Source organism: Sarcophilus harrisii, chromosome 5 (assembly GCF_902635505.1).
Source record: "Sarcophilus harrisii chromosome 5, mSarHar1.11, whole genome shotgun sequence".
Lineage (NCBI taxonomy): Eukaryota > Metazoa > Chordata > Mammalia > Dasyuromorphia > Dasyuridae > Sarcophilus > Sarcophilus harrisii.
In genome coordinates, this window is record NC_045430.1 from 99,561,065 (window position 1) to 99,586,334 (window position 25,270).

A 25,270-nucleotide genomic window follows, 5' to 3' on the forward strand; every position below is an offset into this window, starting at 1 on the left:
CCTGAATTAGCAGGGTGACCGTATGAATGAAGAGAATAAATTATTTGCAAGAGATATAGAGGTAGAAACAAGATTTGGCAACTGATTAGATATATGAGATGTATAGTGGCAGTGAGGAGTTGAAATCATACCAAGTCTGTGAATTTAGGTGACTAGAAGGATAGCAGTTTCCTCAAAAGAACAGGAAAAGTTGAGAAGAGAGGTGGGTTTACAGGGAAAGATAATGAGTTTTATTTTGTAGACATTGAGTATAAAATACTTATTAAGACCTCCAGTTCAAAATGTACAATCAGAAGTTAACAGATTTGTTAGTTTAATTGAATACCACTTATGACTAATTTGGTTTTTAAATATTAGTTTTTTATTTTAAAAATATATGCAAAGATAGTTTTATAAAACCGTGTGTTCCCAATATTTTTCCCTCCCTTCTTCCCACTCCCTCCTTAGAGAGCAGGTATTCCAATATATGTTAAACTTGTACAATTCTTCTAAACAAATATCCATAATTATCATGGTGCACAAGAAAAATCAGATCAAAAAGGTGGAAAATGAGAAAGAATACAACAACAAAGTGAAACAACAAAACAGTGAAAACAACAAAAACAACAAACAAGTGAAAATACTATGTTGTGATCCACATTCAGTCCCGACAGTCCTTTTTCTAGATGTAGATGGCTGTCTCCATCATGAGTCTATTGGAATTGATCTGAATTATCTCAAGTTGAAAAGAGCCACATCCATCAAAATTGATCATCACAGAATCTTGTTGCTGTGTACAATGTTCTCTTGGTTCTACTCACTTCACTTAGCATCAGTTCATGTAAGTCTTTCCAGGCCTTTATAGAATCATCTTGCTAATCATTTCTTATAGAACAATAATATTCAACCATTCCCCAATTGATGGACATCCATCCAGTTTTTTGCCACTACAAAAAGGGTTTCTACAAATATTTTTGTCCATGTGGGTCCTTTTCCCTTTTTGGGATTTCTTTGGAATTCACTACTGGATCAATCTTTGGGGATAGTTCCAAATTGCTTTCCAAAATGGTTAGATCAGTTCACAACTCCACCATCAGTGGTCCCAGTTTTCCCACATCCCTTCCAACTTTCATCATTATCTTTTCTTGTCATCTTAGCCAATCTGAGAGTTGTGTAGTGGTATCTCAGAGTTGTCTTAGCTTGCATTTCTCTGATCAATAGTGATTTAGAGCAATTTTTCATGTGAATAAAAATTGTTTTAATTTTTTCATCTAAAAATTGTCTGTTCATATCCTTTCCCCATTTATCATTTGGAGAATGGCTTATATTATTATAAATTTGAATCAATTCTCTTAATATTTTAGAAATGAGGCCTTTATCAGAATCCTTGGATGTAAAATTTTTTTCCAGTTTTCTGCTTCCCTTCTAATTTTGTCTGCATTGGTTTTGTTTGTATAGAACTTTAAAAATTTAATATAATCAAAATTATCCATTTTGCATTTCATAATGTGCTCTATTTCTTCTTTAGACATGAATCTCTTCCTTCTTCACAGATCTGAGAGGTAGACTATCCTTTATTCTTCTAATGTCCTTATAGTATCACTATGTCTAAATCATGAACACATTTTGACCTTATCTTGGTATAGGGTTTTAGGTTTTGGACAAGAACTAGTTTCTGCCATACTATTTTCCAATTTTCCCAACAATTTTTGTCAAATTGTGAATTCTTATCCCAGAAGCTGGGGTCTTGGGTTTATCAAACTCGAGGTTACTGTAGTCATTAATTACTGTCAATTACCGATTGCATTGATCAACTACTCTATTTCTTAGCCAGTACCAAATGGTTTTAATGACCACGGCTTTATAATATATTTTAGGTCTGCTACAGCTAGGCCACCTTCATTTGCATTTTTTCATTAATTCCCTTGAAATTCTTGACCTATATTCTTCCAGATGAACTTTGTTATTATTTTTTCTAGCTCTGTAAAATAATTTCTTGGGAGTTTAATTGGTATGCCACTGAATAAGTAGATTAATTTAGTCAGAATTGTCATTTTTATTACATAAGCTCTACCTACCCATGAACACTAGATAGTCTTCCAGTTTTTTAGATTTGCTTTTTCTGCATCCAATGGGATCATATGATTTCTGTTAATTTCGTTATTGACGTAGTCAATTATGATAATAGTTTTCCTAATATTGAATCAGTCCTGCATTCCTGGTATAAATCCTACTTGGTCATACATGGTGTATTATCCTGGTGATAACATGTTGTAATCTCTTTTCTAATATTTTATTTAAGACTTTTGCATCAATATTCATTAGGAAAATTGGTCTGTAATTTTCTTTCTCTATTTTGTTCCTACCTTGTTTGGTTATCAGTACTATATGTCATAAAAGGATTTGGAAAGACTCCTTCTTTCCCTATTTTCCCAAATAGTTTGCATAGTATTAGAATTAATTGCATAGTATTAATTACCAAACATTCTAATGTTTGGTAGAATGTACTTGTAAATTCATCTGGTCTTGAAGATTTTTTTCTAGAGTTAATTGATAGCTTATTCAAATTCTTTTTTTCTAAAATGGGACTATTTAAGTAATAATTTTTCCTTTGTTAATCTGGGCAATCTATATTTTTGTAAGTATTCATCTATTTCACTTAGGTTATCACATTTATTGGCATATGGTTGAGCAAAATACCTCCTAATTATTGGTCTGATTTCCCCTTTATTAATGGAAATTTCACCCTTTTCAATTTTTATTAAGTATCATGCCTAAGTGAAATGGCAGGTTTCACCTAGCTGCCCCAAGTTGCTTATTTTTAAACCCAAATTTGTTAAGGACTATGCCTAGGTGAAAAAGCAGGTCAATTCTCTGAGAGCCTCCACAGCTGTGAATCATAACACTTGAAGGAGTTGCAACACAGCCTTTACTTACACAGATGTTCCTTATTGGATTGGGAATAAAATAAATTGGAGGCAAGAAGGAAGACGATAGAGAACGCAACTGCTTCTCAGTTGAGAGAGAGATCAGACACCGCAACTACCTCTCAGTCTCTTTGTATCATCATCATCATCCTCTCACATAAAGAGATCCATTCTACAAGTCTCAGTTAGACCTCCAGCAACCCCTGGGAGATGGCTACCATGTTGCAACAAATTTTGGTACTAGGAATTTTATTTTATTTTCTTTTTCTAATCAAATGAACTAATGTTTTATCTATTTTATTATTTTTTTTTCACAAAACCTACTTTTAGTTTGGTGTATTAGTTTAATAGTTTTCTTACTTTCAATTTTATTGATCTCCCTGTTTATTTTCAGAATTTAAAATTTGGTATTTAATTGGCAGTTTTTAATTTGTTCTTCTAGTTTTTTAGTTGAATACCCAATTCATTGATCTTTTCTTTCTCTATTTTATGCAAGTAAGATCTAAAGATGTAAAACTTCCCCTAAGAACTACTTTGGCTGTATCCCATAAATTTTTGTATGTTGTATCATTATTGTCATTCTCATGGGTGAAATTTTTTATTGTTTTTGATTTTTTGCTTCACCCACTTGTTCATTTGGATTTAGATTATTTAGTTTCCAATTAATTTTTGGTGTATTTTTCCCTGACCCTTGATTCGAGGTAATTTTTATCTCATCATGATCTGAAAAAGATGCATTTACTATTTCTGTCTTTCTGCATTTGATTTTGAGGTTTTTATGCCCTATCATAGTCAGGTTTTTTTGTGTAGTTTCCATGTACTGCTGAGAAAAAAGTATATTCCTGTGTGCCCCTAATAAATTTTCTCCAAAGGTCTATCATAACTAATATTTCTAAAATTCTATTTACCTCTTTAAGTTCTTTCTTCTTTATTTTGTGGTTTGATTTATCTTATTTCATTCTGAGAGAGCAAGGTTGAGATCCCCCACCAGCATAGTTTTTCTGTCTATTTCTTCTTGCAGCTCTTTTAACTTCTCTAGGAATTTGGATGCTATAATACTTGATGTATATATGTTTAGTATTGCTATTACTTCATTATTATGCATTTTAGCAAGATATAATTTCCTTCCTTATTTCTTTTAATTAGATATATTTTTTCTTTTGCTTAATCTGAAATCAGTATCACTACACCTACTTCAGCTGAAGCATAATACATTCTGCTCCAGCCTTTTACCTTTACTCTGTATGTATCACTCTGCTTTAAATGTGTTTCTTATAAAAACATATTATAGGATTCTAGCTTTTAATCCAGTCTAGTATCTGCTTCCATTTTAAGGGGATATTCAGCCCATTCACAGTTAATAAGTCTGTATTTTCTGGCATCTTATTTTCCTCAAGTTATACTTTTGTCTTTCCTTTCTCCCTTTCCCTCCCCACCAGTATTTTGCTTCTGATTGCCATCTCCCCTCAACCTGCCTTCCCCTTTTACAGCCTCTCCCCCTCTTTCTTATCCCTTTTTCCTTCTACTTCTGTTCTCCCTTCTATTAGCTTCCCCCTTTCCTTTCACTTTCTCCTCCTGCTTCCCTAAAGGATGAAACAAGTTTCTACATCAAACTAAATATATCTGATATTCTGTCTTTGAGACCAATCTAATGAGATTAAGATTCACACAATGCTCATCCTCCCTTCTTCCCCTCATCTATATTATAGATGCCTCTTCATGTGATATAATTTATCCCATTTTACCTACTCTTCCCTCTTCTTCCCTTACAATTCCTTTTCTACCTCTAGTTTTTTATATCTCAGTAAATTCAAATTATACCTACACTCTCTAAGTATACCCCTAACAAAGATACAGTTCTCAAGAGTCAAACCTATCATCTTCCCATAATAGAGATGTAAACATTTTAACCTTTAAAAAACAGGGGTTTTTTTTGTTTCCTTTTTAACCTTTTTTTACCTTGTTCTTGAATTCTGTATTTGAAGATAAAATTTTCTGTTCATCTCTAGTCTTTTTCATCAAAAATAAATGAACATTCCTATTTCATTGAATGTCCATCTTTCTCCATGAATTATAATGCTTAATTTTGTTGAGCAGTTGATTCTTGACTGCATTCCAAGTTCCTTTGTCCTCTGGAATTTCTGGCCCTTCAGTCCTTTAAAGTGGAAATTGCTAGGTCCAGGTAAACCTGATTGTGGTGTCTTAATATTTGAATTGTTTCTTTCTGGCAGCTTGCAGTATTTTCTCCTTGTTCTGATAATTCTGGAAGTTAGCTGCAGTATTCTCTGGAATTTTCATTTTGAGGTCTCTTTCAGTAGATGATGGGTGCATTCTTTCAGTGTCTATTTTACCCTCTGGTTCTAGGACATCAAGGCAGGTTTCCTTTATGATTTCTTGAAATGTTGTCTGGACTTTTTTTTTTTCATTGTTTTTTTTAGGTAGTCCAAATAATTCTTAGATTGTCTCTCCTGGTTTTATTTTCCAGGTCAGGTTTTTTCTAATAAGATATTTTGCATTTTCTTCTATTTTTTTTTTCTTGTTGTTTTATTTGACTGATTCTTGATGTTTCATTGAGTCATTCACTTCCATTTGTTCAGTTCTAATTTTGAATGAATTATTTTCTTCAATTAACTGGCCAATTTAACGTCTAATTGGGTTGCTTTGTTCACTGGACTTTTTTTTCCCCATTTTTCCATTTCACAAATTCAAGGAGTTGTTTTCTTTTTTCCTTTTCACCCAAACAAATTTTTTTAAGGAGTGCTTTTCTTCAGAAAATTTCTGTATTTCATTTTCTAAAGCTCTCATTTCCTTTCCCTATTAAGATCTTTTTTGAACCTTTCCAAGACCACTTTTTCAGTTGGAAACCAACTTACATCATTTTGTGAAGCTTCATCTCGAGACATTTTGCTTTTAGTGTGCTCAGGGTCCAAGTTTTGCTCTTCCCTGTCTTCATAATAGCTATCTATGGTCAAAACTCTTTTTGATTTTTTTGCTCATTTTAAAAGATTGAGATCTGCTCTTAGGGCAAAGGGGAAATTGTTCCAACCTTCTGCTACAAGTGATGGAGCCTTCACACTGCCCTGGGACTGTTGCTGCCTGCTTCCTTTCACTTCTGGGGCATGACCAAGTCCTATGCTAGGGTTCAGAGGCTCACTATTTGCTTCCTGTTGTTGGAGGTCTTACAGATAATCTGTTGATCCACTGCCTTTTGAACCAGGACAGAGTAGCCAACACAAAACAGCAGTATTTTGGTTAAAAGCTCACCACTAGGTTCCCTGGCATGTGAAGGCCTCTTCACCCTGGGCTTCCCTGAGCTATGCTGTACCTGTGCTGGACCATACACCTATGACTAATTTGTAGAAAATTATGTTTTCAAGATCTTATTGACTTACTTTACATAATAAAGTGTTTTGTGGAATCTAAATGTTCAACCACCACCAAGAATGGCTTACTTTAAACTAGAATATAACTCTGCATAGCCTCATGCTTTTCATCAGTCTGATATGAAACTTTATTCCTATCATGAAATGGATGAATAAAGGAATGATGCTGGGAATCAATATGAGAAATCAATATAACTCTGTATCTCTTTCTAGATAGGTCTCTTCAACATAGCTTTATTATTTGTAGTGTCTTGAATGCAGTAAGTGCTCGTTAATATTATTGTTATATAAAATATTCTAAATTCAAAGAAAATCAGACATGCCTATTTCAAAATTAATTAGTATTAATTAATTCTGCCTTCTCTGTTAATTTATGTAGTTAGGTGGCACAATGGATAAAGTGACATGCCCGGAATCAAGAAAACTCATCAAATTAGCTAATACTTAAAGAAATTAATGCATAGTACTCATTGGAAAGACAAATATTTTAGCAACATTGTGAGAAGACTGGATTCATTCATTGGAAAAGACCACACTGTTGGGAAAGATTGAAGGCAAAAGGGGAAGGGGATAACAGAGGATGAGATTGATCTACAAATCATAAAAGTAATGAAGAAGCATTTAGACAGACTTCCAGAGATAATAAAGACTACAAGGGCCTGGAGTGCTATAATCAAAGGGATCAGGGAGAGTTGAACATGGCTGAATGAACAACAATGCTTATTATTTGGGGGAAAGCTCCATGCATTTTTATGTTTTCAATAGGATAAAATATTAACATATTCACCACAGTTTTTTTTTTTTAAGATTTACTAGCATCCTAAAATCAAAGCTAAATGCAAAGAATATATTTCTAATACTTATAAAATGTCACTCTTTTTTGTTTTCCACTTAATAGTATTTTATTTGTTCCAGTTACACGTAGAAACAGTTTTCAACATTTGCTTTTATGAGATTTTGATTTCCTTTTTTTTTTTTCTTTCCTTCCTCCCTCCCCAAGACAACAAGCAATCTGATAGAGGTTATAAAAATTCAATCATATTAAACATTTTTACATTAGTCATCTTGTAAAAGAAAAACCAGAACAAAAGGAAAAAACCACAAGAATGAAAAAACAAAAATAGTGAAAATAGTATGTTTTGATCTGCTTTCAGACTCCATAGTTCTCTCTCTGGTTGCAGATAACATTTTCCATCATGAGTCTCTTGGAATTGTTTTATTTTTATTTATTTATTTATTTTTTATTATAGTAACTTTTTATTGACAGAATCCATGCCAGGGTAATTTTTTTTTTTTTTTACAACATTGTCCCTTGCACTCACTTCTGTTCCGATTTTTCCCTCCCACCCTCCACTCCCTCCCCTAGATGGCAAGCAGTCCTATATATGATGAATATGTCCTAGTATATCCTAGATACAATGGATGTGTGCAGATCCAAACAGTTTTCTTGTTGCACAGGGAAAATTGGATTCAGAAGGTAGAAATAACCCGGGAAGAAAAACAAAAATGCAAATAGTTTACATTCATTTCCCAGTGTTTTTTCTTTGGGTGTAGCTGCTTCTGTCCATCTTTGATCAGATTGAAACTGAGATTAGGTCTCTTTGTCAAGAAATCCACTTCCATCAGATTACATCTTCATCCAGTATCGTTGTTGACGTATATAATGATCTCTTGGTTCTGCTCATTTCACTTAGCATCAGTTCATTTAATTCCCTCCAAAGCTTCTCTGTATTCATCTTGCTGGTCATTTCTTACAGAACAATAATATTCCATAACATTCATATACCACAATTTACCCAACCATTCTCCAATTGAGTGGGCATCCACTCAGTTCCAGCTTCTAGCCACTACAAACAGGGCTGCCACAAACATTTTGGCACATACTGGTCCCTTTCCTTCTTTAGTATCTCCTTGGGGTATAAGCCCAGTAGAAACACTGCTGGATCAAAGGGTATGCACAGTTTGATAAATTTTGGGCATAATTCCAGTTGCTCTCCAGAATGGTTAGATTCGTTCACAGCTCCACCAAGAAATGTATCAGTGTCCCAGTTTTCCCATCCCCTCCAACAATCATCATTTTTTTTCCCTTCATCTTAGCCAATCGCGGTGTAAAGGTTTTCTCGGTTGTCAATTTGCATTTCTCTGATTAATAATGATTTGGTTCTTTCATATGAATGGTAATAATTTCAATTTCATCATCAAATTGCTTTCATATCCGACCATTTATCAATTGGAGAATGGCTTGGTTTCTTATAAATTAGGTTTAGTTCTTATATATTTTGGAAATAGGGCCTTTATAGAACCTTTAACTGTGGTTTTTCCCAGTTTGTTCTTCCCCTAATCTTTTTACATTAGTTTTGTTTGTATAAACTTTTTAATTTGATGTAATCAACTTTTGTATTTTGTGGGGGATCAATAATGGTTCTAGTTTCTTTACTCCAAATTTCTTCCTCCCCACAAGTCTGAGATAAACTATCCTATTTCCTCCAATTTGTTTATAATCTCATTCCTTATGCTAAATCATGGAATTTTGATCTTATCTTGGTAATGGTGTTTTTGGTCCATGCCTAATTTCTATACTAATTTCCAGTTTCAGGTTTTTTGTCAAATAATAATTCTTATCCCAAAGTTAGGATCTTTGGGTTTTCTCAAACACTAAATTTTAGTTGACTATTCTGTCTTGTGACCTAACGTGTTCCTGATCAACTAATCTATTTCTTAGCCAATCAAATGGTTTGGTGACTGCTGCTTTATAATTAGTTTTAGATAAAATACATAGGCCACCTTCATTTGATTTTTTTCATTAATTCTTTTGAGATTCATTTTATTATTATATAATTTTGTTTTATTTTTTAGATCATTAAAATATTTTCTTGGAAGTCTATTGGTATGACTAAATAAATAGATTAATTTAGGGACTTTGTCCTTTATTATATTCCTTATTCAGGAACATGATATTTTTCCAATTTTTAAGTTTGACTTTATTTGTGTGGAAGTTTTTTATAATTTATATATAATTCCTGCTTTCCTTTGGTAGATAGATTTATATTTTATCTGTCGACGGTTATTCTGATAAATTTCTTTTTTCTTGCTGTTGGTTTTTTTGGTGATTTAAAAATGCAGGGTTTTAAATTTATTTTATAACCTAAACTTTGCTAAATTATGGTTATTTCTAATAGCTTTTCTTAGAATCTTAGGGTTCTCTAAGTATACCATCATATCATCCAAAGGTATAGTTTGGCCTCACTGTTTCGTTCCTTTGTCTCTTTCTCGACTCTTAAAATGTGTTTTCTTATACAATTTGAATAATTGGTGACAGTGGGCAACCTTGCTTCCTAGATCTTACTGGGAAAGGTTCCAGTTTTTTAATTTCATATATGTTACTGATGGTTTAAATATAATCTCCCACTATTTTAAGAAAAAGTCCATTTTATTCCTATTTCCTCAATGTTTTTAGGAATGGTGTTGGTTTATCAAATCTTTTTCTGCATCTATTGGATGATCATATGGTTTTGTTGTTTGCTTTTGTATAGTCAATTATCTAATGTTTCCCAATTGAAACCCCTTCCGTATAAATCCTACTTGGTCATATATATTATCCTAGGAATGATTTTCTGTAATCTTTTGCTAATATTTTATTTAAGATTTTGATTGATATTCATTAAGAATTTCTATAATTTTCTTTCTCTGTTTTCAGCCTACCTGGTTTAATATCATACCATGTCTTGTCGTAAAAGGGTTTGGTGGACTCCTTCGTCCCTATTTTCAAATGTTTATATAGCATTAGGTTAGTTATTCTTTAAATGTTTGGTAGAATTCATTAAATCCATCTGGTCCTGGGGTTTTTCTTGGGGTTAGTTAATATTTTTCATTTCTTTTTAAGATGGGACTTTTAGGATTTTACTTCTTCCTCTTTAATCTGGGAATATATTTTAAGGATTCTTCCATTTCATTTAAGTTTCAAATTTTTCCATAAAGTTGGCAAAATAATTCCTAATTATTTTAATTTCCTCTTCATTGGTAGAATTCTCCTTTTCGTTTTTTAAGACTAATTTGATTTTCCTCTTTCCTTTATTTAATCAGTTTACTAAGGTTTGTCTATTTTGTTTTGGTTTCATGAACCAACTCTTAGTTTATTAATTAATTCAATAGTTTTTTTTTACTTTCAATTTTGTTATCTCCCTTTTTTTAAATTTCAAGTTTAGTGTTTGACTGGGGTTTTAATTTTTCCTTGTCTAGCATTTTTAGTTTTAAAGCCAATTCGTTGACCTTCTCTTTCTCTATTTTAAGAAGTAAGCCTCTAAGAATGTTTTCCCCTTATTACCCTTTGGCTGCATCCACACATTTGGTATGATGTCTCATTATTTGTTTTCTTGGGTGAAGTTAATTATTTCTGTGATTTGCTTTTCCCCAATCCCTTTTTAAGTAAAGTTTTTAGTTTAATTATTTTTTTCTATTTCCCTGGCTTTTTTGAGTATAATTTTTTATTCATCTGTCTGAAAAGGATATTTTTTTCTTACCATTTAGTTTGGGGTTTTATGTCCTAATATATGGTCTATTTTTATAGGTTCCATAATTTGAAAATTTACTCCTTTCTTCTCCATTTCGTTTTCTCAAGTCTATCATATCTAACTTTTCAGTATTCTATTTACCTCTTTGACTTTTTTCTTATTTATTTTTGATTTGATTTATCTAATTCTGAGGTGCAAGGTTAGATCTCCACTATTATAGTTTTTATTATTTCTTCTTGCGCTCTCTTAATTTCTCTTTTAAAATTTAGATGCTAACCATTGGGATCTTTTTAATATTATTTCTTCATTATTTATGCACCTTTGAAGATAGGTCCCTTCCTTATCTCTTTTAATTAGTCAATTTTTTTTTTTGATCAGATCAGGATGGCTACCCTCTTTGCTTCACCAAACAAATAGATTTTTTTCCTTTTCTTTTTATTCCATGTATCTCCTGCTTCAAATTTTTTCCTTAAACAACATATTGTAGGATTCTGGCTTTTAATCCATTCTGTAATTGCTTCCTCTTTATGGGGGTTTATTCACATTTTGATTAAAATTCAATTCTTTATTACTTGCCATCTTGTGCTTTTTTATGCTTTTCTCCCTTCTTTCCCCTTTCCCCCTTCCCAGTTTAAACTGACCCACTTCTTCTCACAGCCCTTTTTTATTATCCCTCCTCCCACCTTAGGTTTCCTATCTTCTCCTTTCCCTCACGTTTCTGTTTCCCTTCTGTGCTTTTCCCCTTTTCACTTTTCCCTTCTCCTTTTCAATGGGGAGGGAATTTCCCTTTGAAATGTCTAAAATTTTTTCTCTTAAAGTCAATTCTTATGGCAGTAAAATACCCTTATTCATCCCCTTCATTCTTTCTCTCAGATTTGGGGTTCCTTTGCCTCTTTGGGATATAGTACCCCCCCTTTACCCTTTTCTGTAAATGTCCTTTCCCCTCTAATTTCTAGAACAAAGGTATACATGTATTTTTATACATCTTTACAGCAGAAATATAGTTCCCAAGATTTCTTTTTACCTTTTAGGTTTTCTTGAGTTCTATATTTGCAGATCAAACTTCTTGTTAAGTTCTGTTTTTTCACCAAAAATAGGTGAAATTCTTATTTCGTTGAATGACCATCTTCTTCCCTTGAAAAGTCTCATTCTGGCTAGTAAGTTATTTTTTGGTTTGCAATACCGGTTCCTTAGCCTTTTGGTATCTATTCAGGCCCTTCGATCTTTTAATGTGGATGCTGCTAGATCTTGGGTGATCCTTATTGTGGCTCCTTATATTTGAATTGGGTTTTCTGCTGCTTGGGTTTTTCCTTTGTTTGAGGGTTCTGGCATTTGGCCATATTTCTTGTGTTTGATTTTGGATCCTTTTCATGGGTGATTTGAATCTTTTCAATGTCTATTTTACCCTCTGTTTTTTATGACTTCTGGGCAGTTCTTTGATAATTTCCTGGAAAATAGTGTATCTTTTTCATCGTATTTTTCTGGGGTAATAATTCTCAGTTGTCTCTCCTAGACCTATTTTTCCAGGTCTGTTGTTTTCCCCAGAAGGTATTTCAATTTTTCCATTGTTTGGTTTTGGTTTGCATGAATTTTTCTTGTCTCCTCAATCATTCAATTCCATTTGTTCTATTCTGATTTTCAATGGTTTTTCTTCCTCACTGTTTTTAATATCTTTTCTAATTGTCAATTTGTTCTTGGATGTTTTCCATTTTGCCAATTTTATTCTTTGTGAGCTATTTTCTATTTCCATTCCTAATCCTATTTTTTCAAAGGATTTGATTTCTTTATCCATTCTGTCTTTAAATGATGGAATGACCTCCAGTCTCTCTTGCCAACCTCCCTCTCCTTTTCCCATTTTCTTCTAGCTCTGTTGGGAGCCTTTTTAATTTCTTCTGGTTCATCTGTGCTGAGGGAACAGATGATCTCCTCCTAGATTCACCTGGAATATTGTTTTAGTCTCCTCAGGGTTTAAGTCTTTCCTGTCCATATAAAACTGTCAATTTAAGTCCTTTTAACTTTTTGCTCATTTGTCAGAAAAGAATCAGAAAAACTAGCAAAGAAAAAAAAAAAAAAACCCCAAATGGAATCTCTTTTGGGGGAGGGCTGGGTGGCATTGGCTTCCTCTGACTCGGGGACAGCAGGGGGCACTAGCTGGACTTTTTGCCCTCGTGCTGAGCGCTGTGTGGGAGGGTGGCCAGTCCCAAGGAACTCCAGCTCTTTGGGTTTATTCTTCACCCCGTGTTTTTGCTTCTCTTGGGTCTGACCTGCTGCCAGGGCAAAATTCCAATCTTGTTAAGCTCCCCCCAAAAGACAGCTGAATCCCCCCCCCCCTCCGGTCTGCTCGGCTGTGAGCTGCCTGCCGAGGCTCCTGCTGCCCTGCCCTCAGCCTTCCTGATCTAAACCGTCCCGCCCTCAGAAAACAGACCTTTCTGGCGAATCTCAAGGATGTCTTCTCTTGGTAACTGTTTGTGGGGTTTTTTTTTTTTCAGTCAGGCATTAATTCAGAGGCTTGTAATGAGATGGATTCTGAGAGAAAATGCGGAGCTTACACAGCTGTGTGCCTCCTTGCCACCATCTTGGCCGGAAGTGGAATTGTTTTAGATCCCTATATTCCTGAGACGAGCTAAGTCTATCAAAGTTGAGTATCACACAGTGTTACTCTTACTGTGTATAATGTCCTCCTGGTTCTGCATACTTCCCTCAGCCTCAGTTCATAAGTCTTTCTGGGTTTTTCTGAAATAAGCCTGCTCTCATCATTTGTATAGAACAATAATGTTGCATTACATTTGTATACTATAATTTGCTCAGCAATTCTGCAATTGATGGGCATTCCTGCAATTTGTAATTCTTCAAAGAAAGCTGATGTAAAGATTTTTGTACATGTGTGTAGAGGGCCGCAGAGAAGTCAGAGAGAGCATGACCACCTCCCTTTGGTGTTCTCACCCTTCCTCAGAAGTCAGGGAGGGCGTGACCACCTGTGTTCTACTTGAAGCAAAAGATATTTATAGTAAAGAGAGGTATTTACATATCAATAACAGGATGCTTCTAGTTAGCACTTGCTCATTGTGATGTGATGATATAATGGTTCTCTAGTTGGCACATGCTTAGTGTTCTGTAATGATGTAATCATACTAAGGTATTTAAGGACTAAGAGGACTTGAAATAATGACTCCATCTTTAAGCATCCTCATCAGTCTCCTGGCTTAGCCCTTTGATGTGTTGGCCCATTTGATTACCTCAATAAAAAAGTTTTACTGGGTCTTTTCTCCCTTTCCTTCCCCATGTGTTACCAAAGGAACCCTGGAAGGATCCTACTCTCAAACAACCCTCAAGCGCTGAATGGATCTCTTTATGTGAGAGAACGATGATGATGATGATGATGATGATGATGATGATGATGATGATGATGATGATGATACAAGGAGACTGAGAGGCAGTTGCTGTTCTCTGACCTCTCTTCTCTTCCTTCTTGCCTCCAATTTATTTCATTCTCAATTCACAAGGAACACCTGCATCAGCAAAGGCTGCTTTGCAACTCCTTCAAGTGTCATGATCCACAGTCCCTTCATTTAGACATGGTCCTTAACATATGTGAATCGCTTTTCCTTTTTTATGATCTTCCTAGGATACAGACCTAGTAATGCTATTGCTGGATCAGAGGGTGTGTACAGTTTTATAGCCCTTTGGGAATAGCTTGAAATTGCTTTCCAGGATGGCCACTTTAGTTCATAACTCTACCAATGGTATATTAGCGTTCTAATTTTCCCGCATCTCCTCCAATATTTATCATTTTCCTTTTCTGTCATATTAGCCAATCTGATAGGTGTGAGGTAGTATCACAGTCATTTTAATTTGAATTCTCTAATTAATAGTTTTATAGACCATTTTTTTTTTTACTATGGCTAGCTTTGATTTCTTTTAAATCTACCTATTCATATCCTTTGATTATTGTAGAGGGCTGAAATTCAAGCACTTAGGGCTAATTACTAATTGGACAATACTCTATGGGCATATTCTTGGAAAATGGTCCTTCCCACTATCCTGTGCTGACTCAGTGTTTGGTGTATACAGAGGATTGTAGGAGGGATTAGGGGGTGGAGTAAAACAAGCCAAAGTCACACTTTGGTGGTAGACGAGGGAGAAGGCGGTAACGGAGATTCTGCTTCCATCCTGTTCAATCCTGCATCTAAGGACCAAGAATAAAGACTAAGGACTTTTGCTTATCCTGACTCCGGCTGATTCTGGGGCATCCTGGGTGCTAGTGCGGTTGTCATAGATTATCTATTGGGGAACTTGTATTCTTTTTTTAAAAAAATTTTAATTAAAGCTTTTTATTTTCAAGATATATACATGGATAATTTTTGACATTCACCCCTACAAAAGATGTGTTCTAATTTTTTTTTCCTCCTTCCCCTCCCCCAGTTGGCAAGTGAGCCAATATATGTTAAACATGTGCACTTCCTTTATACATATTTCCACATTTATCATGGTGCACAAGAAAAATCAGATCAGAAAAGAGGGAAAATGAGAAAGAAAACAAAAAGCAAGCAAACAATAACAAAAAAGGTGAAAATTCTATGTTGTTGTCCGCATTCAGTTCCCACTGTCCTCTCTCTGGGTGCAGATGGCTTTCTTCACCACAAGACCATTGGATATGGTCTGAATCACCTCATTGTTGAGAGCCATGTCCATCAGAACTGATCATCGTATAATCTTGTTGCTGTGTACAATGTTCTCTTAGTTCTATTCACTTTACTTAGCATCAGTTCATGTAAGTCTCTCCTGGCCTTTCTGAAAGCATCCTGCTGATCATTTCTTATAGAACAGTAATATTCCATAATATTCATATCCCATAACTTGTTCAGCCATTCTCCAATTGATGGGCATCCACTCGGTCTCCAGGTTCGTGCTACTACAAAAAGGGCTGCCACAAACATTGTTGCACGTTGTTGTCCCTTTCCCTTCTTTATGATCTTTTTATGATAAAAGCCCAGTAGAAACACTGCTGGATCAAAAGGTATACATAGTTCAGTAGCCCTTTGGGCACAGGGGAACTTGTATTCTTATAAGTTTAACTTGGTTTCCTATATTTTTGAGAAATGAGGCCATTAATCAAATGGATGCCTACTTATGACATATGAATGTCATGGAATTACACAGCAACAAGATTTTACGATAATTTGTTCTAATGAACGTAGTTCTTTTCAACAGCAAGTTGATTCAGACCATTCCAATGGTCTTGTGATAGAAAGAGCCATCTGGACCCAGAGAGAGGACTGTGTGAATTGAGTGCGGATCACAACATAGTATTTTCACTTTTTTGTTGTTGTTTTCTTGCATTTTGTTTTCTTTCTCATTTTTTCCTTTTTGATCTGATTTTTCTTGTGCAACTTGATAATTGTGGAAATATAGAAGAACACGTTTAACATATATTGAATTATTTGCTGTCTAGGGGACAGAGTAGAGGAAGAAAGGGAGAAAAAAAAATTGGAACACAAGGATTGGCAAGGATGAATGTTAAGAACTATCAGTGTACGTTTTGAAAATAAAAAGCTTTAAAATAAAAAAAATAAAGAGAAATGAAGATTTTATTAGAGACACTTGGTATAAAGATTGTTTCTTAGCTTTCTGCTTCCCTTCAATTCCTGGTTATGTTAGCTTTGCTTGTGCAAAATCTTTTTAACTTAATGTAATCAAAATTATCCATTTTGCATTTCACTTTTTTTTAAATCTCCTGTTTGGTCAAACATTCATTCTTCTCTATAGATCTGACAGGTATTCTTTGTTCTCTTATATTTGTTTAAAGGATTATCCATTATGTCTAAACCACACATCCATTTTTGACATTTTCTTGGTTTAAGGTGTGAAATGTTGGTCAATGCCTACTTTGTATCATACTATTTTCCAATTTTGCATGCAGTTTTTGTCAAATAATGAATTTTTATCCTAGAAACTGGAGTATTTGGGCTTATCTAACAGTTTGTCAAGCACTATGATGATTGACAATTATATCTTGTGTACCTAACCTTTGAGCCACCATTATATTTCTGAATCAGTACCAATTAGTACTTTATACTAGTACTGCCACTTTATAATATATTATTAGATATACTATAGCTAGGAACCTTTTCTTTGCATTTTTTCCCCAAAAAATATTTTCCTTGATATTCTAAACTTTTTATTTTTTCAGATGAATTTTTTCTAGCTCTATAAGATAATTTTTTGGTAAATTAATTTAGGTAGATTGGTCATTTTTATTACATTAGTTTGGCCCACCCTTGAGCAATTGATATTTTTCCATTTATTTAGATCTCATTTTATTTGTTGAAAAATGATTTATAATAGTGTTTATATAATTCCTGAATATTTTCTTGGCAGATAAACTCCCAAATATTTTATATTGTCTGCAGTTATTTTAAATGAAATTTCTCTTTCCTTCTTTTGCTTTTGAGTTTTTTAAGTAATGGAAATGCTAATGATTTATGTGGATTTATTTTATATATCTTGCAACTTTGCTCGTTATTAATTACTTCAAATAGTTTTCTAGTTGATTCTCTATGATTTTCTAAGTGTACCATCATATCACCTGTAAAAAATGATAGTTTCATTTCCTCATTGCCTATTTTAATTCCTTTAATTTCTTTTGCTTCTCATATTGCTAAAGGTAACATTTCTAGTATTATATGGAATAATAGTTGTGATAAACCCCATTATATATGATGGTTGCTGATAGTTCTGAAATTGATAGTTGCTTATCATTTTAAGGAAAACTCCACAACTCTACTATTATAGGAATTGGTATTGTAGTCTGTCAAATACTTTTTCTGCATCTATTGAGATAATCATATGATTTCTGTTAGGTTATTATTGATATGGTCTGTTATGTTAATAGTTTTCCTAATATTTAACCAGCCCTTCAATTCTTGGTATAAATCTCATCTGACCCTGATGTATTAACCTGGTGAAAAATTGCTATGATCTCTTTTCTAATATTTTATTTTTAAAATTGCACTAATACTCATTAGGGAGATTGATCTGTAATTTTCTTTCTCTCTTTAGGCTCTCTCTGGTTAAGGTATCAGCACCATATGTGTGTGTCATAAAAGGAATTTGGCAGGACTCCTCCTATTTTTCCAAATACTTTATAGAGTATCAGAATTAAATGCTCTTTTTAATCTTTGGTAGAATCCACTGATAAATCCATCTGTTTCTGGAGACTTGTTCTTATGGAGTTCATTGATTCAATTCTATTTCTTTTTCTAAAATAGGATTAGTTAAGTATTTTATTTCCTCTTCTGTTAATGTGCGCAATTTATATTTTTGTAAATATTCATCCATTTCACTTATATTGTCACATATTGCCATACATTTGGGCAAAATGGCTCCTTTTCATTGGTGGTGAATTATTCATTTTTGATACTGGTAATTTGTTTTTCTTGTTTCTGTTTTTTAATCAAATTAACCAAAGGTTATTTGTCTTTTCATAAAACCAGCTCTTAGTTTTATTAGTTTAATAGTTTTCTTACTTTCAAATTTATTAATCTCTCCTTTGCATTTCAAAATTTCTAATTTTGTTCATTTCCCTTCATCTAATTTGACATTAATTGGGTTTTTTAATTTTTATTTTTCTAGCTTTTTTTTAGTTGCATGCCTAATTCATTGCTCTCTTTTTCTATTTTATTCAAGTAATCACTTAGAGATATAAAACAACTGCTTCGTCTGCATCCCATAAGTTTTGAGTTTTGTCTCATTATTGTAATTTTCTTGGATGAAATTATTAATTATTTCAGTGATTTGTTGTGTGACCCACTCATTCCTTAGGATTAGATTGCTTAATTTCAGATTATTTTTTAGTCTATCTTTCCATGACCTTTTATTGCATGTGATTTTATTCATCATGATCTGAAATGAATGCATTTAATATTTCTGCCTTTCTGCATTTGATTGAAGCTTCCGTGCTTTAATACATGGTCATCTTTTTGTATCTTTTCACATGATGTAATTTACCCTATTTTGCTTCACCTTTTTTCTTCTCCCAATACAATGCTTTTTCTTATACTTCACTTCAATTTCTTTTTTATATCATCACATCAAAAAATGTATTTTGATTCATATATAAATTGGATTTGTGAGGCAGAATTGCACAAAGTTATCAGCCTCAATCTCTCTTCTAAAGCCACCACTGTCCAGGGGCAGGACAGAGTCAAGATGACTGGTGATGGACTGTCATGTCTTCAATGTCTAACAAAACTCTAATTACTTTATAACACCTGCTTTATCTGCCTTCAGGACTATACAAATAAATTGTTCTCATCCATCTATTCTAACAGAGGAAATCTTTATATGCCTGGGGTAAACACCCTTTGGTTACCCTCAACTTGGTTTAGGCCAAATGCCAAAATGGTTTACTGGAGTGTGGCCACTGTGCATGTGGCTTCTTGGAACCACAGGTGAGTGTCAGGTATATCAGCTGGACACCAAAGATAGAAAGCAGCCTGGTAAAGGGCTCAACAGCCTTCACACCAGAAGCATGAATCCTCCCTAAACATACTCTACACTCCTCATCACATCAAAATCACCTTATAGCCATACTCTCTATCTATGTAACTGGCCTAATACAGATACAGCTCTCAAGACTTACATGTATCATCTTCCCATGTAGGGATGTAAATAGTTTAAGCTTTGAATGACATGTTATTGTTGTTTTCTCTTTCCTGTTTATATTTTAATGTTTCTCTTGATATTTGAAAATAAAGTTTTTGTTTTGTTCTGATCTTTTTTATCAGAAATCATTGAAAGTTCTCTATATTGACCGTTCATCTTTTCCCCTGAAAGACTATGCTGGATTTTTCTGGATAGTTAGTCATTGGTTGTAGTCCAAGCTCTTTTGCCTTACACAATGTCATATTCCAGTCCTCTAGTCCTTTAATGTAGAAACTGCTCAATCTTGGGTAATCCTGACTTTGGCTCCTTAATATTTGAATTGTTTTTCTGGTTGCTTGAAGTATTTTCTCCTTGAACAAATATTTCTGGCATTTGGTTACAATATTCCTTGAAAACTTCATTTTAATATCTCTTTTAGGATATAGCCTTTGAATTTTTTCAATGACTATTTTGCCCTCTGGTTCTACGATATCATGGCAGTTTTCCTTAATGATTTCTTGAAAGATGTGCTCTCTTTTTGATCATGTCTTTCAGGTAGTACAATAATTCTTAAATTACCTCTCCTGGCTCTATTTTCTCAGTTAGTTGTTTTTCCAATGAGATATTTTCTATTTTCTCTTACTTCTTCATTCTTTTTGTTTGATTCTTTTTTTTAAATAGCATTTTATCTTTCCAAATACATTTAAAGATAGTTTTCAACATTCATTTATGTAAACCTTTATGTTCTAAATTTTTCTCTTTCCAAGACAGCAAGCAATCTGATATAGATTAAATATGTGCAATTTAAAAAATATATTTCTATATTTGTCATGTTGTGCAAGAAAAGTCAGACTAAGGAAAAAACACAAGAAACAAACAAACAAAAAGGTGGGGAAAAAACTAAGCTTCAATCCACATTTAGTCCTCATAGTTCTCTCTCTGGATATGATTGGCATTTTCCATCCCAAGTCTATTGAAATTTCCTTGAGTTATCACATTATTGAGAACAGCCAAGTGTTTGATTCTTGATGTCTCCTAGAGCCAGTAGTTTCCCTTAGTCATTAGTCATTTCAATTTAGCTAATTCTACTATAATTATTTTCTTCAGTCAAGTTTTCTCCCTTTTCCAAGCTGTTGCTTGCATACCTCTCATTTCTTTCCCCAATTTTTCTTCTACTTCTCTTATTTGATGTTTTAAGCTCTTCCAAAAAGAAAAGTGTTTTTGGGCTTGAGAACAATTCATATCTTTTAAAGTTTTCCATGTAAGTGTTTTGTTCTCCTCTGAATTGGTGTTTTGATTTTCTGTCACCATAGTAGCTTTCTATGGTCAAGGTTCTTTTTTGTGTCTCATTCATTTTGGGAGCCTATTTTATGGCTTTTAAAGTTGAATTCTGCTTCTGAGGTACAGGGAACTGTGTCCCTGATTTTTTGTTCTGGAATCCAAGGACAAGGCCACTGGCTTTGAATCTTGGGACTTCAGGTGCTTGATGAATTATTCACTGTGCTAGGGTAGCCTGACCTTGTTGTACCTATTGTTGCCTGGTATCCAGAGCTGGCAATTTTTCTTTTCTGTTAGGGTTAGAGGCTCCACCTTTCTGTATACACTATCACTAATCTGTTGAGCTAGGACAGAGGGACTCTCATTGCTGATCTCTGCTGTGGCCAAGAGCCTCTATCTGGCTTGCCAGAACACTGCCTCATTTGGATTGCACTTTCTTTTCATCCAAATGAAGTTCTTCCAAGTCATCCTAAGCTGGAAAACTGTTTCACTCCATCTCTTTTTTACGTTCTTTTGCTCCAGATTCTGTTCAAAGGCTTGATTTAACCTTGTTCCAAGAGGAACTTGGGAGAACTTGGTCAACTTCATGACTTCTCTACTATCTTGACTCCACCCCATCTCATTCTTAGTATATACTTTTGGAACTATAAAATCAACCATATCATATTTGATCCTAACAAAAACTCATAAAATATAAATGAAATACTGGGCTCATCACATTATATTAATACTTCATCATCCTGAAGATGGAAGAGAATTGAAAGACACTTTGAGAATATATGATTAGCAGAAGACCTACACGAGTACTTCTGGAAAATGCACACATCATTTCTCCAAAGAATGGAAAAGTATGATGTACTCAGTGTTGGATTTATTCCATGCAACTGAAAATGAAAATTCCTTCAGAAGGAACCAGTAAAACAGATAATGTATAACATTGAAATTGGAATATTCCCTCATGCTTGATCTTCCCATGAACTTAGCCAACAATATGTTGTACTAAGGGTCAAATAAATGTTATTTAGATTTATAGAAATGTGTTTTATGATAATACTTTAGGACCAGGTCATTTCCACTAGAAATTATAAAAGGGTTATTCTTAAAAAACCTGGACATACAATAACTATAGCAATCTAGTGTTTGACAAACCCAAAGATCCCAACTTTTGGGATAATAATGCACTATTTGATAAAAACTGCTGGGAAAATTGGAAATTAATATGGCAGAAACTAGGCATTAACCCACACTTAACACCATACACCAAGATAAGATCAAAAGGGGTTCATGATCTAGGTATTCTTTATGCCTAGAATGAGATTATAAATAAATTAGAAGAACATAGGATAGTTTACCTCTCAGACCTGTTGAGGAGGAAGGCATTTGTGACCAAAAAAGAACTGGAGATCATTATTGATCACAAAATAGAAAATTTTGATTATATCAAGTTAAAAAGCTTGTATACAAACAAAACTAATGCAGACAAGATTAAAAGGGAAGCAGTAAACTCAGAAAACATCTTTACAATTAAAGGTTCAGATAAAGGCATCATTTCCAAAATATATAGAAAATTGAGAAATCAGTAAACATTATAAATCAGTGCTTGTTTTATTGTTTTGTTGATTGTTTATCTGTGATTGGAGTAAACCATTCCCACCACCAAATCCAGGCTCTATTGTTTTAGTAGGGCCCTTGAGCTAGGAATAATTTTTAAAATAGTTTTATTGTATTTTATTTTATTATATAAAAATCATACATAAAAATCCAGGTCATGCAAAGCTGCCCAGCCTGATTTGATCCTCAGGCCATATTTGCTGATTCCTGGTACAGATTTAAGAAAATGGTGGAGAAGATGTTAATAATGCAGATTAAATTTCAAAATGTGTTGTGCATACTTTTTTTAAATAATAGATTTTTATTTCCAAAATACATGCAAAGATAGTTTTTAACATTCACTCTTGCAAGACCTTGTATTTCAAAATTTTCTCCCTCCCTTCCCCTCACTCTCTTCCCCTAGAAAGCAAGTAATCCAAAATAGGTGAAACATGTGCAATTCTTCTACACATATTTCCACATTTATCATGCTGAACAAGAAAAATCAGATCAAAAGGGGAAAAAATGAGAAAGAAAAAACAAGCATGCAACAACAACAAAAAAGGTGAAAATACCATGTTGTGATTCCTTTTCAGTCTCCATAGTTCTCTCTCTGGATGTAGATGGCTCTCTTCATCACAAGTTTATTGGTATTGGGTGGAAGGGCCTCTTTGTTGAAAAGAGTCAAGAATAGCTAACTCTTTGTGACCCCTCAACCTTAACGCTCCAGTCCCTTCTATCATCTACCATTTGCTGAAGTCCAAAGTAATATGAGTTGCTTTCATGATACTCTTTATCCATCTCATCCTCTGCCATTACTTTTTCCTTTTGCCTTTAGTCTTTCCCAGCATCAAGGTCTTTTCCAATTATCTCCATCTTCCCATTATGTGGCCAAAGTATTTAAGCTTCAGCCTCAGAATTTTACTTTCCAATGAATAGTCAGAGCTAGTATTTTTTAAGTATGGACTTGCTGTCCAAGAAACTCTCAAAAGTTTTCTCCAGCACCACAAATTAAAAGTTAATTCCAACTGGCTTCAAAGTCAGGAAAACTTGGGTTTGAATCCTGTCTATCATGAATGCACTGGCTATGTAACTTTATTTTTTTATTATAGTTTTTTATTTACAAAACTTCTGCATGGGTAATTTTTCAACATTGATCCTTGCAAAATCTTGTGTTCCAATTTTTCCCTTCCTTCCCCCCACTCCCTCCCCTAGATGACAGGTAGTCCAATACATGTTATTGTTATATGTTAAAGTATATGTTAAATTTTATATATATATATATACATATACACACACACATATATATATATATACATATACACACAATTATCTTGTTGTTGTGCATACTTTTTTTGAGAACCAGTTGTTAAATATGTACCAGCATACCACTAGAGGTAGCCATACCAAACACTTGATTTCTTGATATTACATCTCCCATCATCTTCTCAAATCTCAAAATAGGAGATTAGGACAGAAGCAAGCAAGTTGAAATCAATGGAGTTTGCTTCTAATGAAATTTCAAAATGCTGAATTGGAATCAGAAGTATAGAGTTAAAAGAAATCATTTAGTTCAACTCTTCATTTTATCATTAATGAAGGTAAGGATCATCAAGTATAAGTACCATGTCAAAGGCAACACAGATGATCATTAAAGGAGCTGGACTTAGAACTTATGTTTCCTAACTTCTAGTCTAGTATATTTTCCATAATACACCACAGTTATTCATACACCAAATATACATCAGATCTTAAAGGAAATATATTGTCAAAAACTTATATAAATGTATTATGTGATATCAAAGTACTCTCTTTAATTAATTTTTTAAACTTTTTTCTCTTGAAAGACAGTTGGGGTTAAGTGACTTGCCCAGAGTTACATAGTTAGTAAGTGTTAAGGGTCTGAGGCTGGATTTGAACTCAGGTCCTCTTGACTCCAAGGCTAGTGCTTTATCTATTGCACCATCTAGCTGCCCCATCTTTAATTAATTTTTAACCTGTTGAATACAGAAGTATAAAACCTGACATTCATTAAGTTCTAGCTAATTAGACAGTAACAAAATCAGTCTCAGTTTAAAAGCACATATACATAACAGGCATTATGCTATGAAACATGGACAAATAAAGGTAAAACAGTCCCAGCCTATAGGAACTTACATTCTAATGGAGACAACACCAAGTAAATAAAGAAAATGAGCTTCTTATTATTCTTATAATTTTCCCTGTTTCAGACTGCTGAGGTGGCCCTAGCTAACCTGAAGAATAAATACGAAAATGAAAAAACAATGGTGACTGAGACGATGACAAAACTTAGAAATGAATTGAAGGCCTTGAAAGAAGATGCAGCAACTTTCTCATCCTTGCGTGCCATGTTTGCAACCAGGTAAGAATAACTGGGTTCTGGGATCTAAGTTTTGATCAATCAATAAGTATTTATTAAGCATTTAGTATATGCAAAGCACTGTTTAAAGCAATTAGGATCTAAAGAAAAGGCAAAAAGTGTTCTTGCCTACAAAGAGCTTGCTTTTTAATAAGAGAAACTAAATAGATAGAAATATAGATAAATAGTTATAGATTTAGATCTGTATTAATACATCTAAGATAAATATAGACTAGATGAAAGGTAACCTTAAGAGAGGATGGCATTAATAGTTTGGAGAACAGGAAAAGTCTTCATAAAAGGGGTCACACTTAAGTTGAGTCTTAAAAGAAGCAAGGAATTCCAAGAGATGGAGAATTTCAGGGAGGGAGGGCATTCCAAGTATGGAGAAACATCTAGTACAAAAGGAGTAGAAAATAAAGACTGCTGAAAAAATAAAGAGGTTCTAGGATGTGAAGAGTTTTAAATGACTAACAGCAGAATATTTAATACTGAACTAATCAGGAGTCTCTAGAAATAACTTAGCTGGGGAATGACATGTTCAAATGTATATATACTTTAGCAAAATCACTTAGTTTT

At 33.7% G+C, this 25,270-nt stretch overlaps 1 protein-coding gene across 6 annotated transcripts in view; it reads left to right on the forward strand.

The window, feature by feature from the left end:
* The window catches only part of BICD1 (BICD cargo adaptor 1), a 249,590-nt gene that overhangs the window by 126,173 nt on the left and 98,147 nt on the right, over positions 1-25,270 (forward strand). For all 6 annotated transcript variants that reach the window (XM_031938142.1, XM_031938137.1, XM_031938138.1 and 3 more), the window contains one exon: positions 24,543-24,694. In XM_031938142.1, the coding sequence (XP_031794002.1) occupies positions 24,543-24,694 (152 nt within the window). The remainder of the gene's footprint in view (positions 1-24,542; positions 24,695-25,270) is intronic.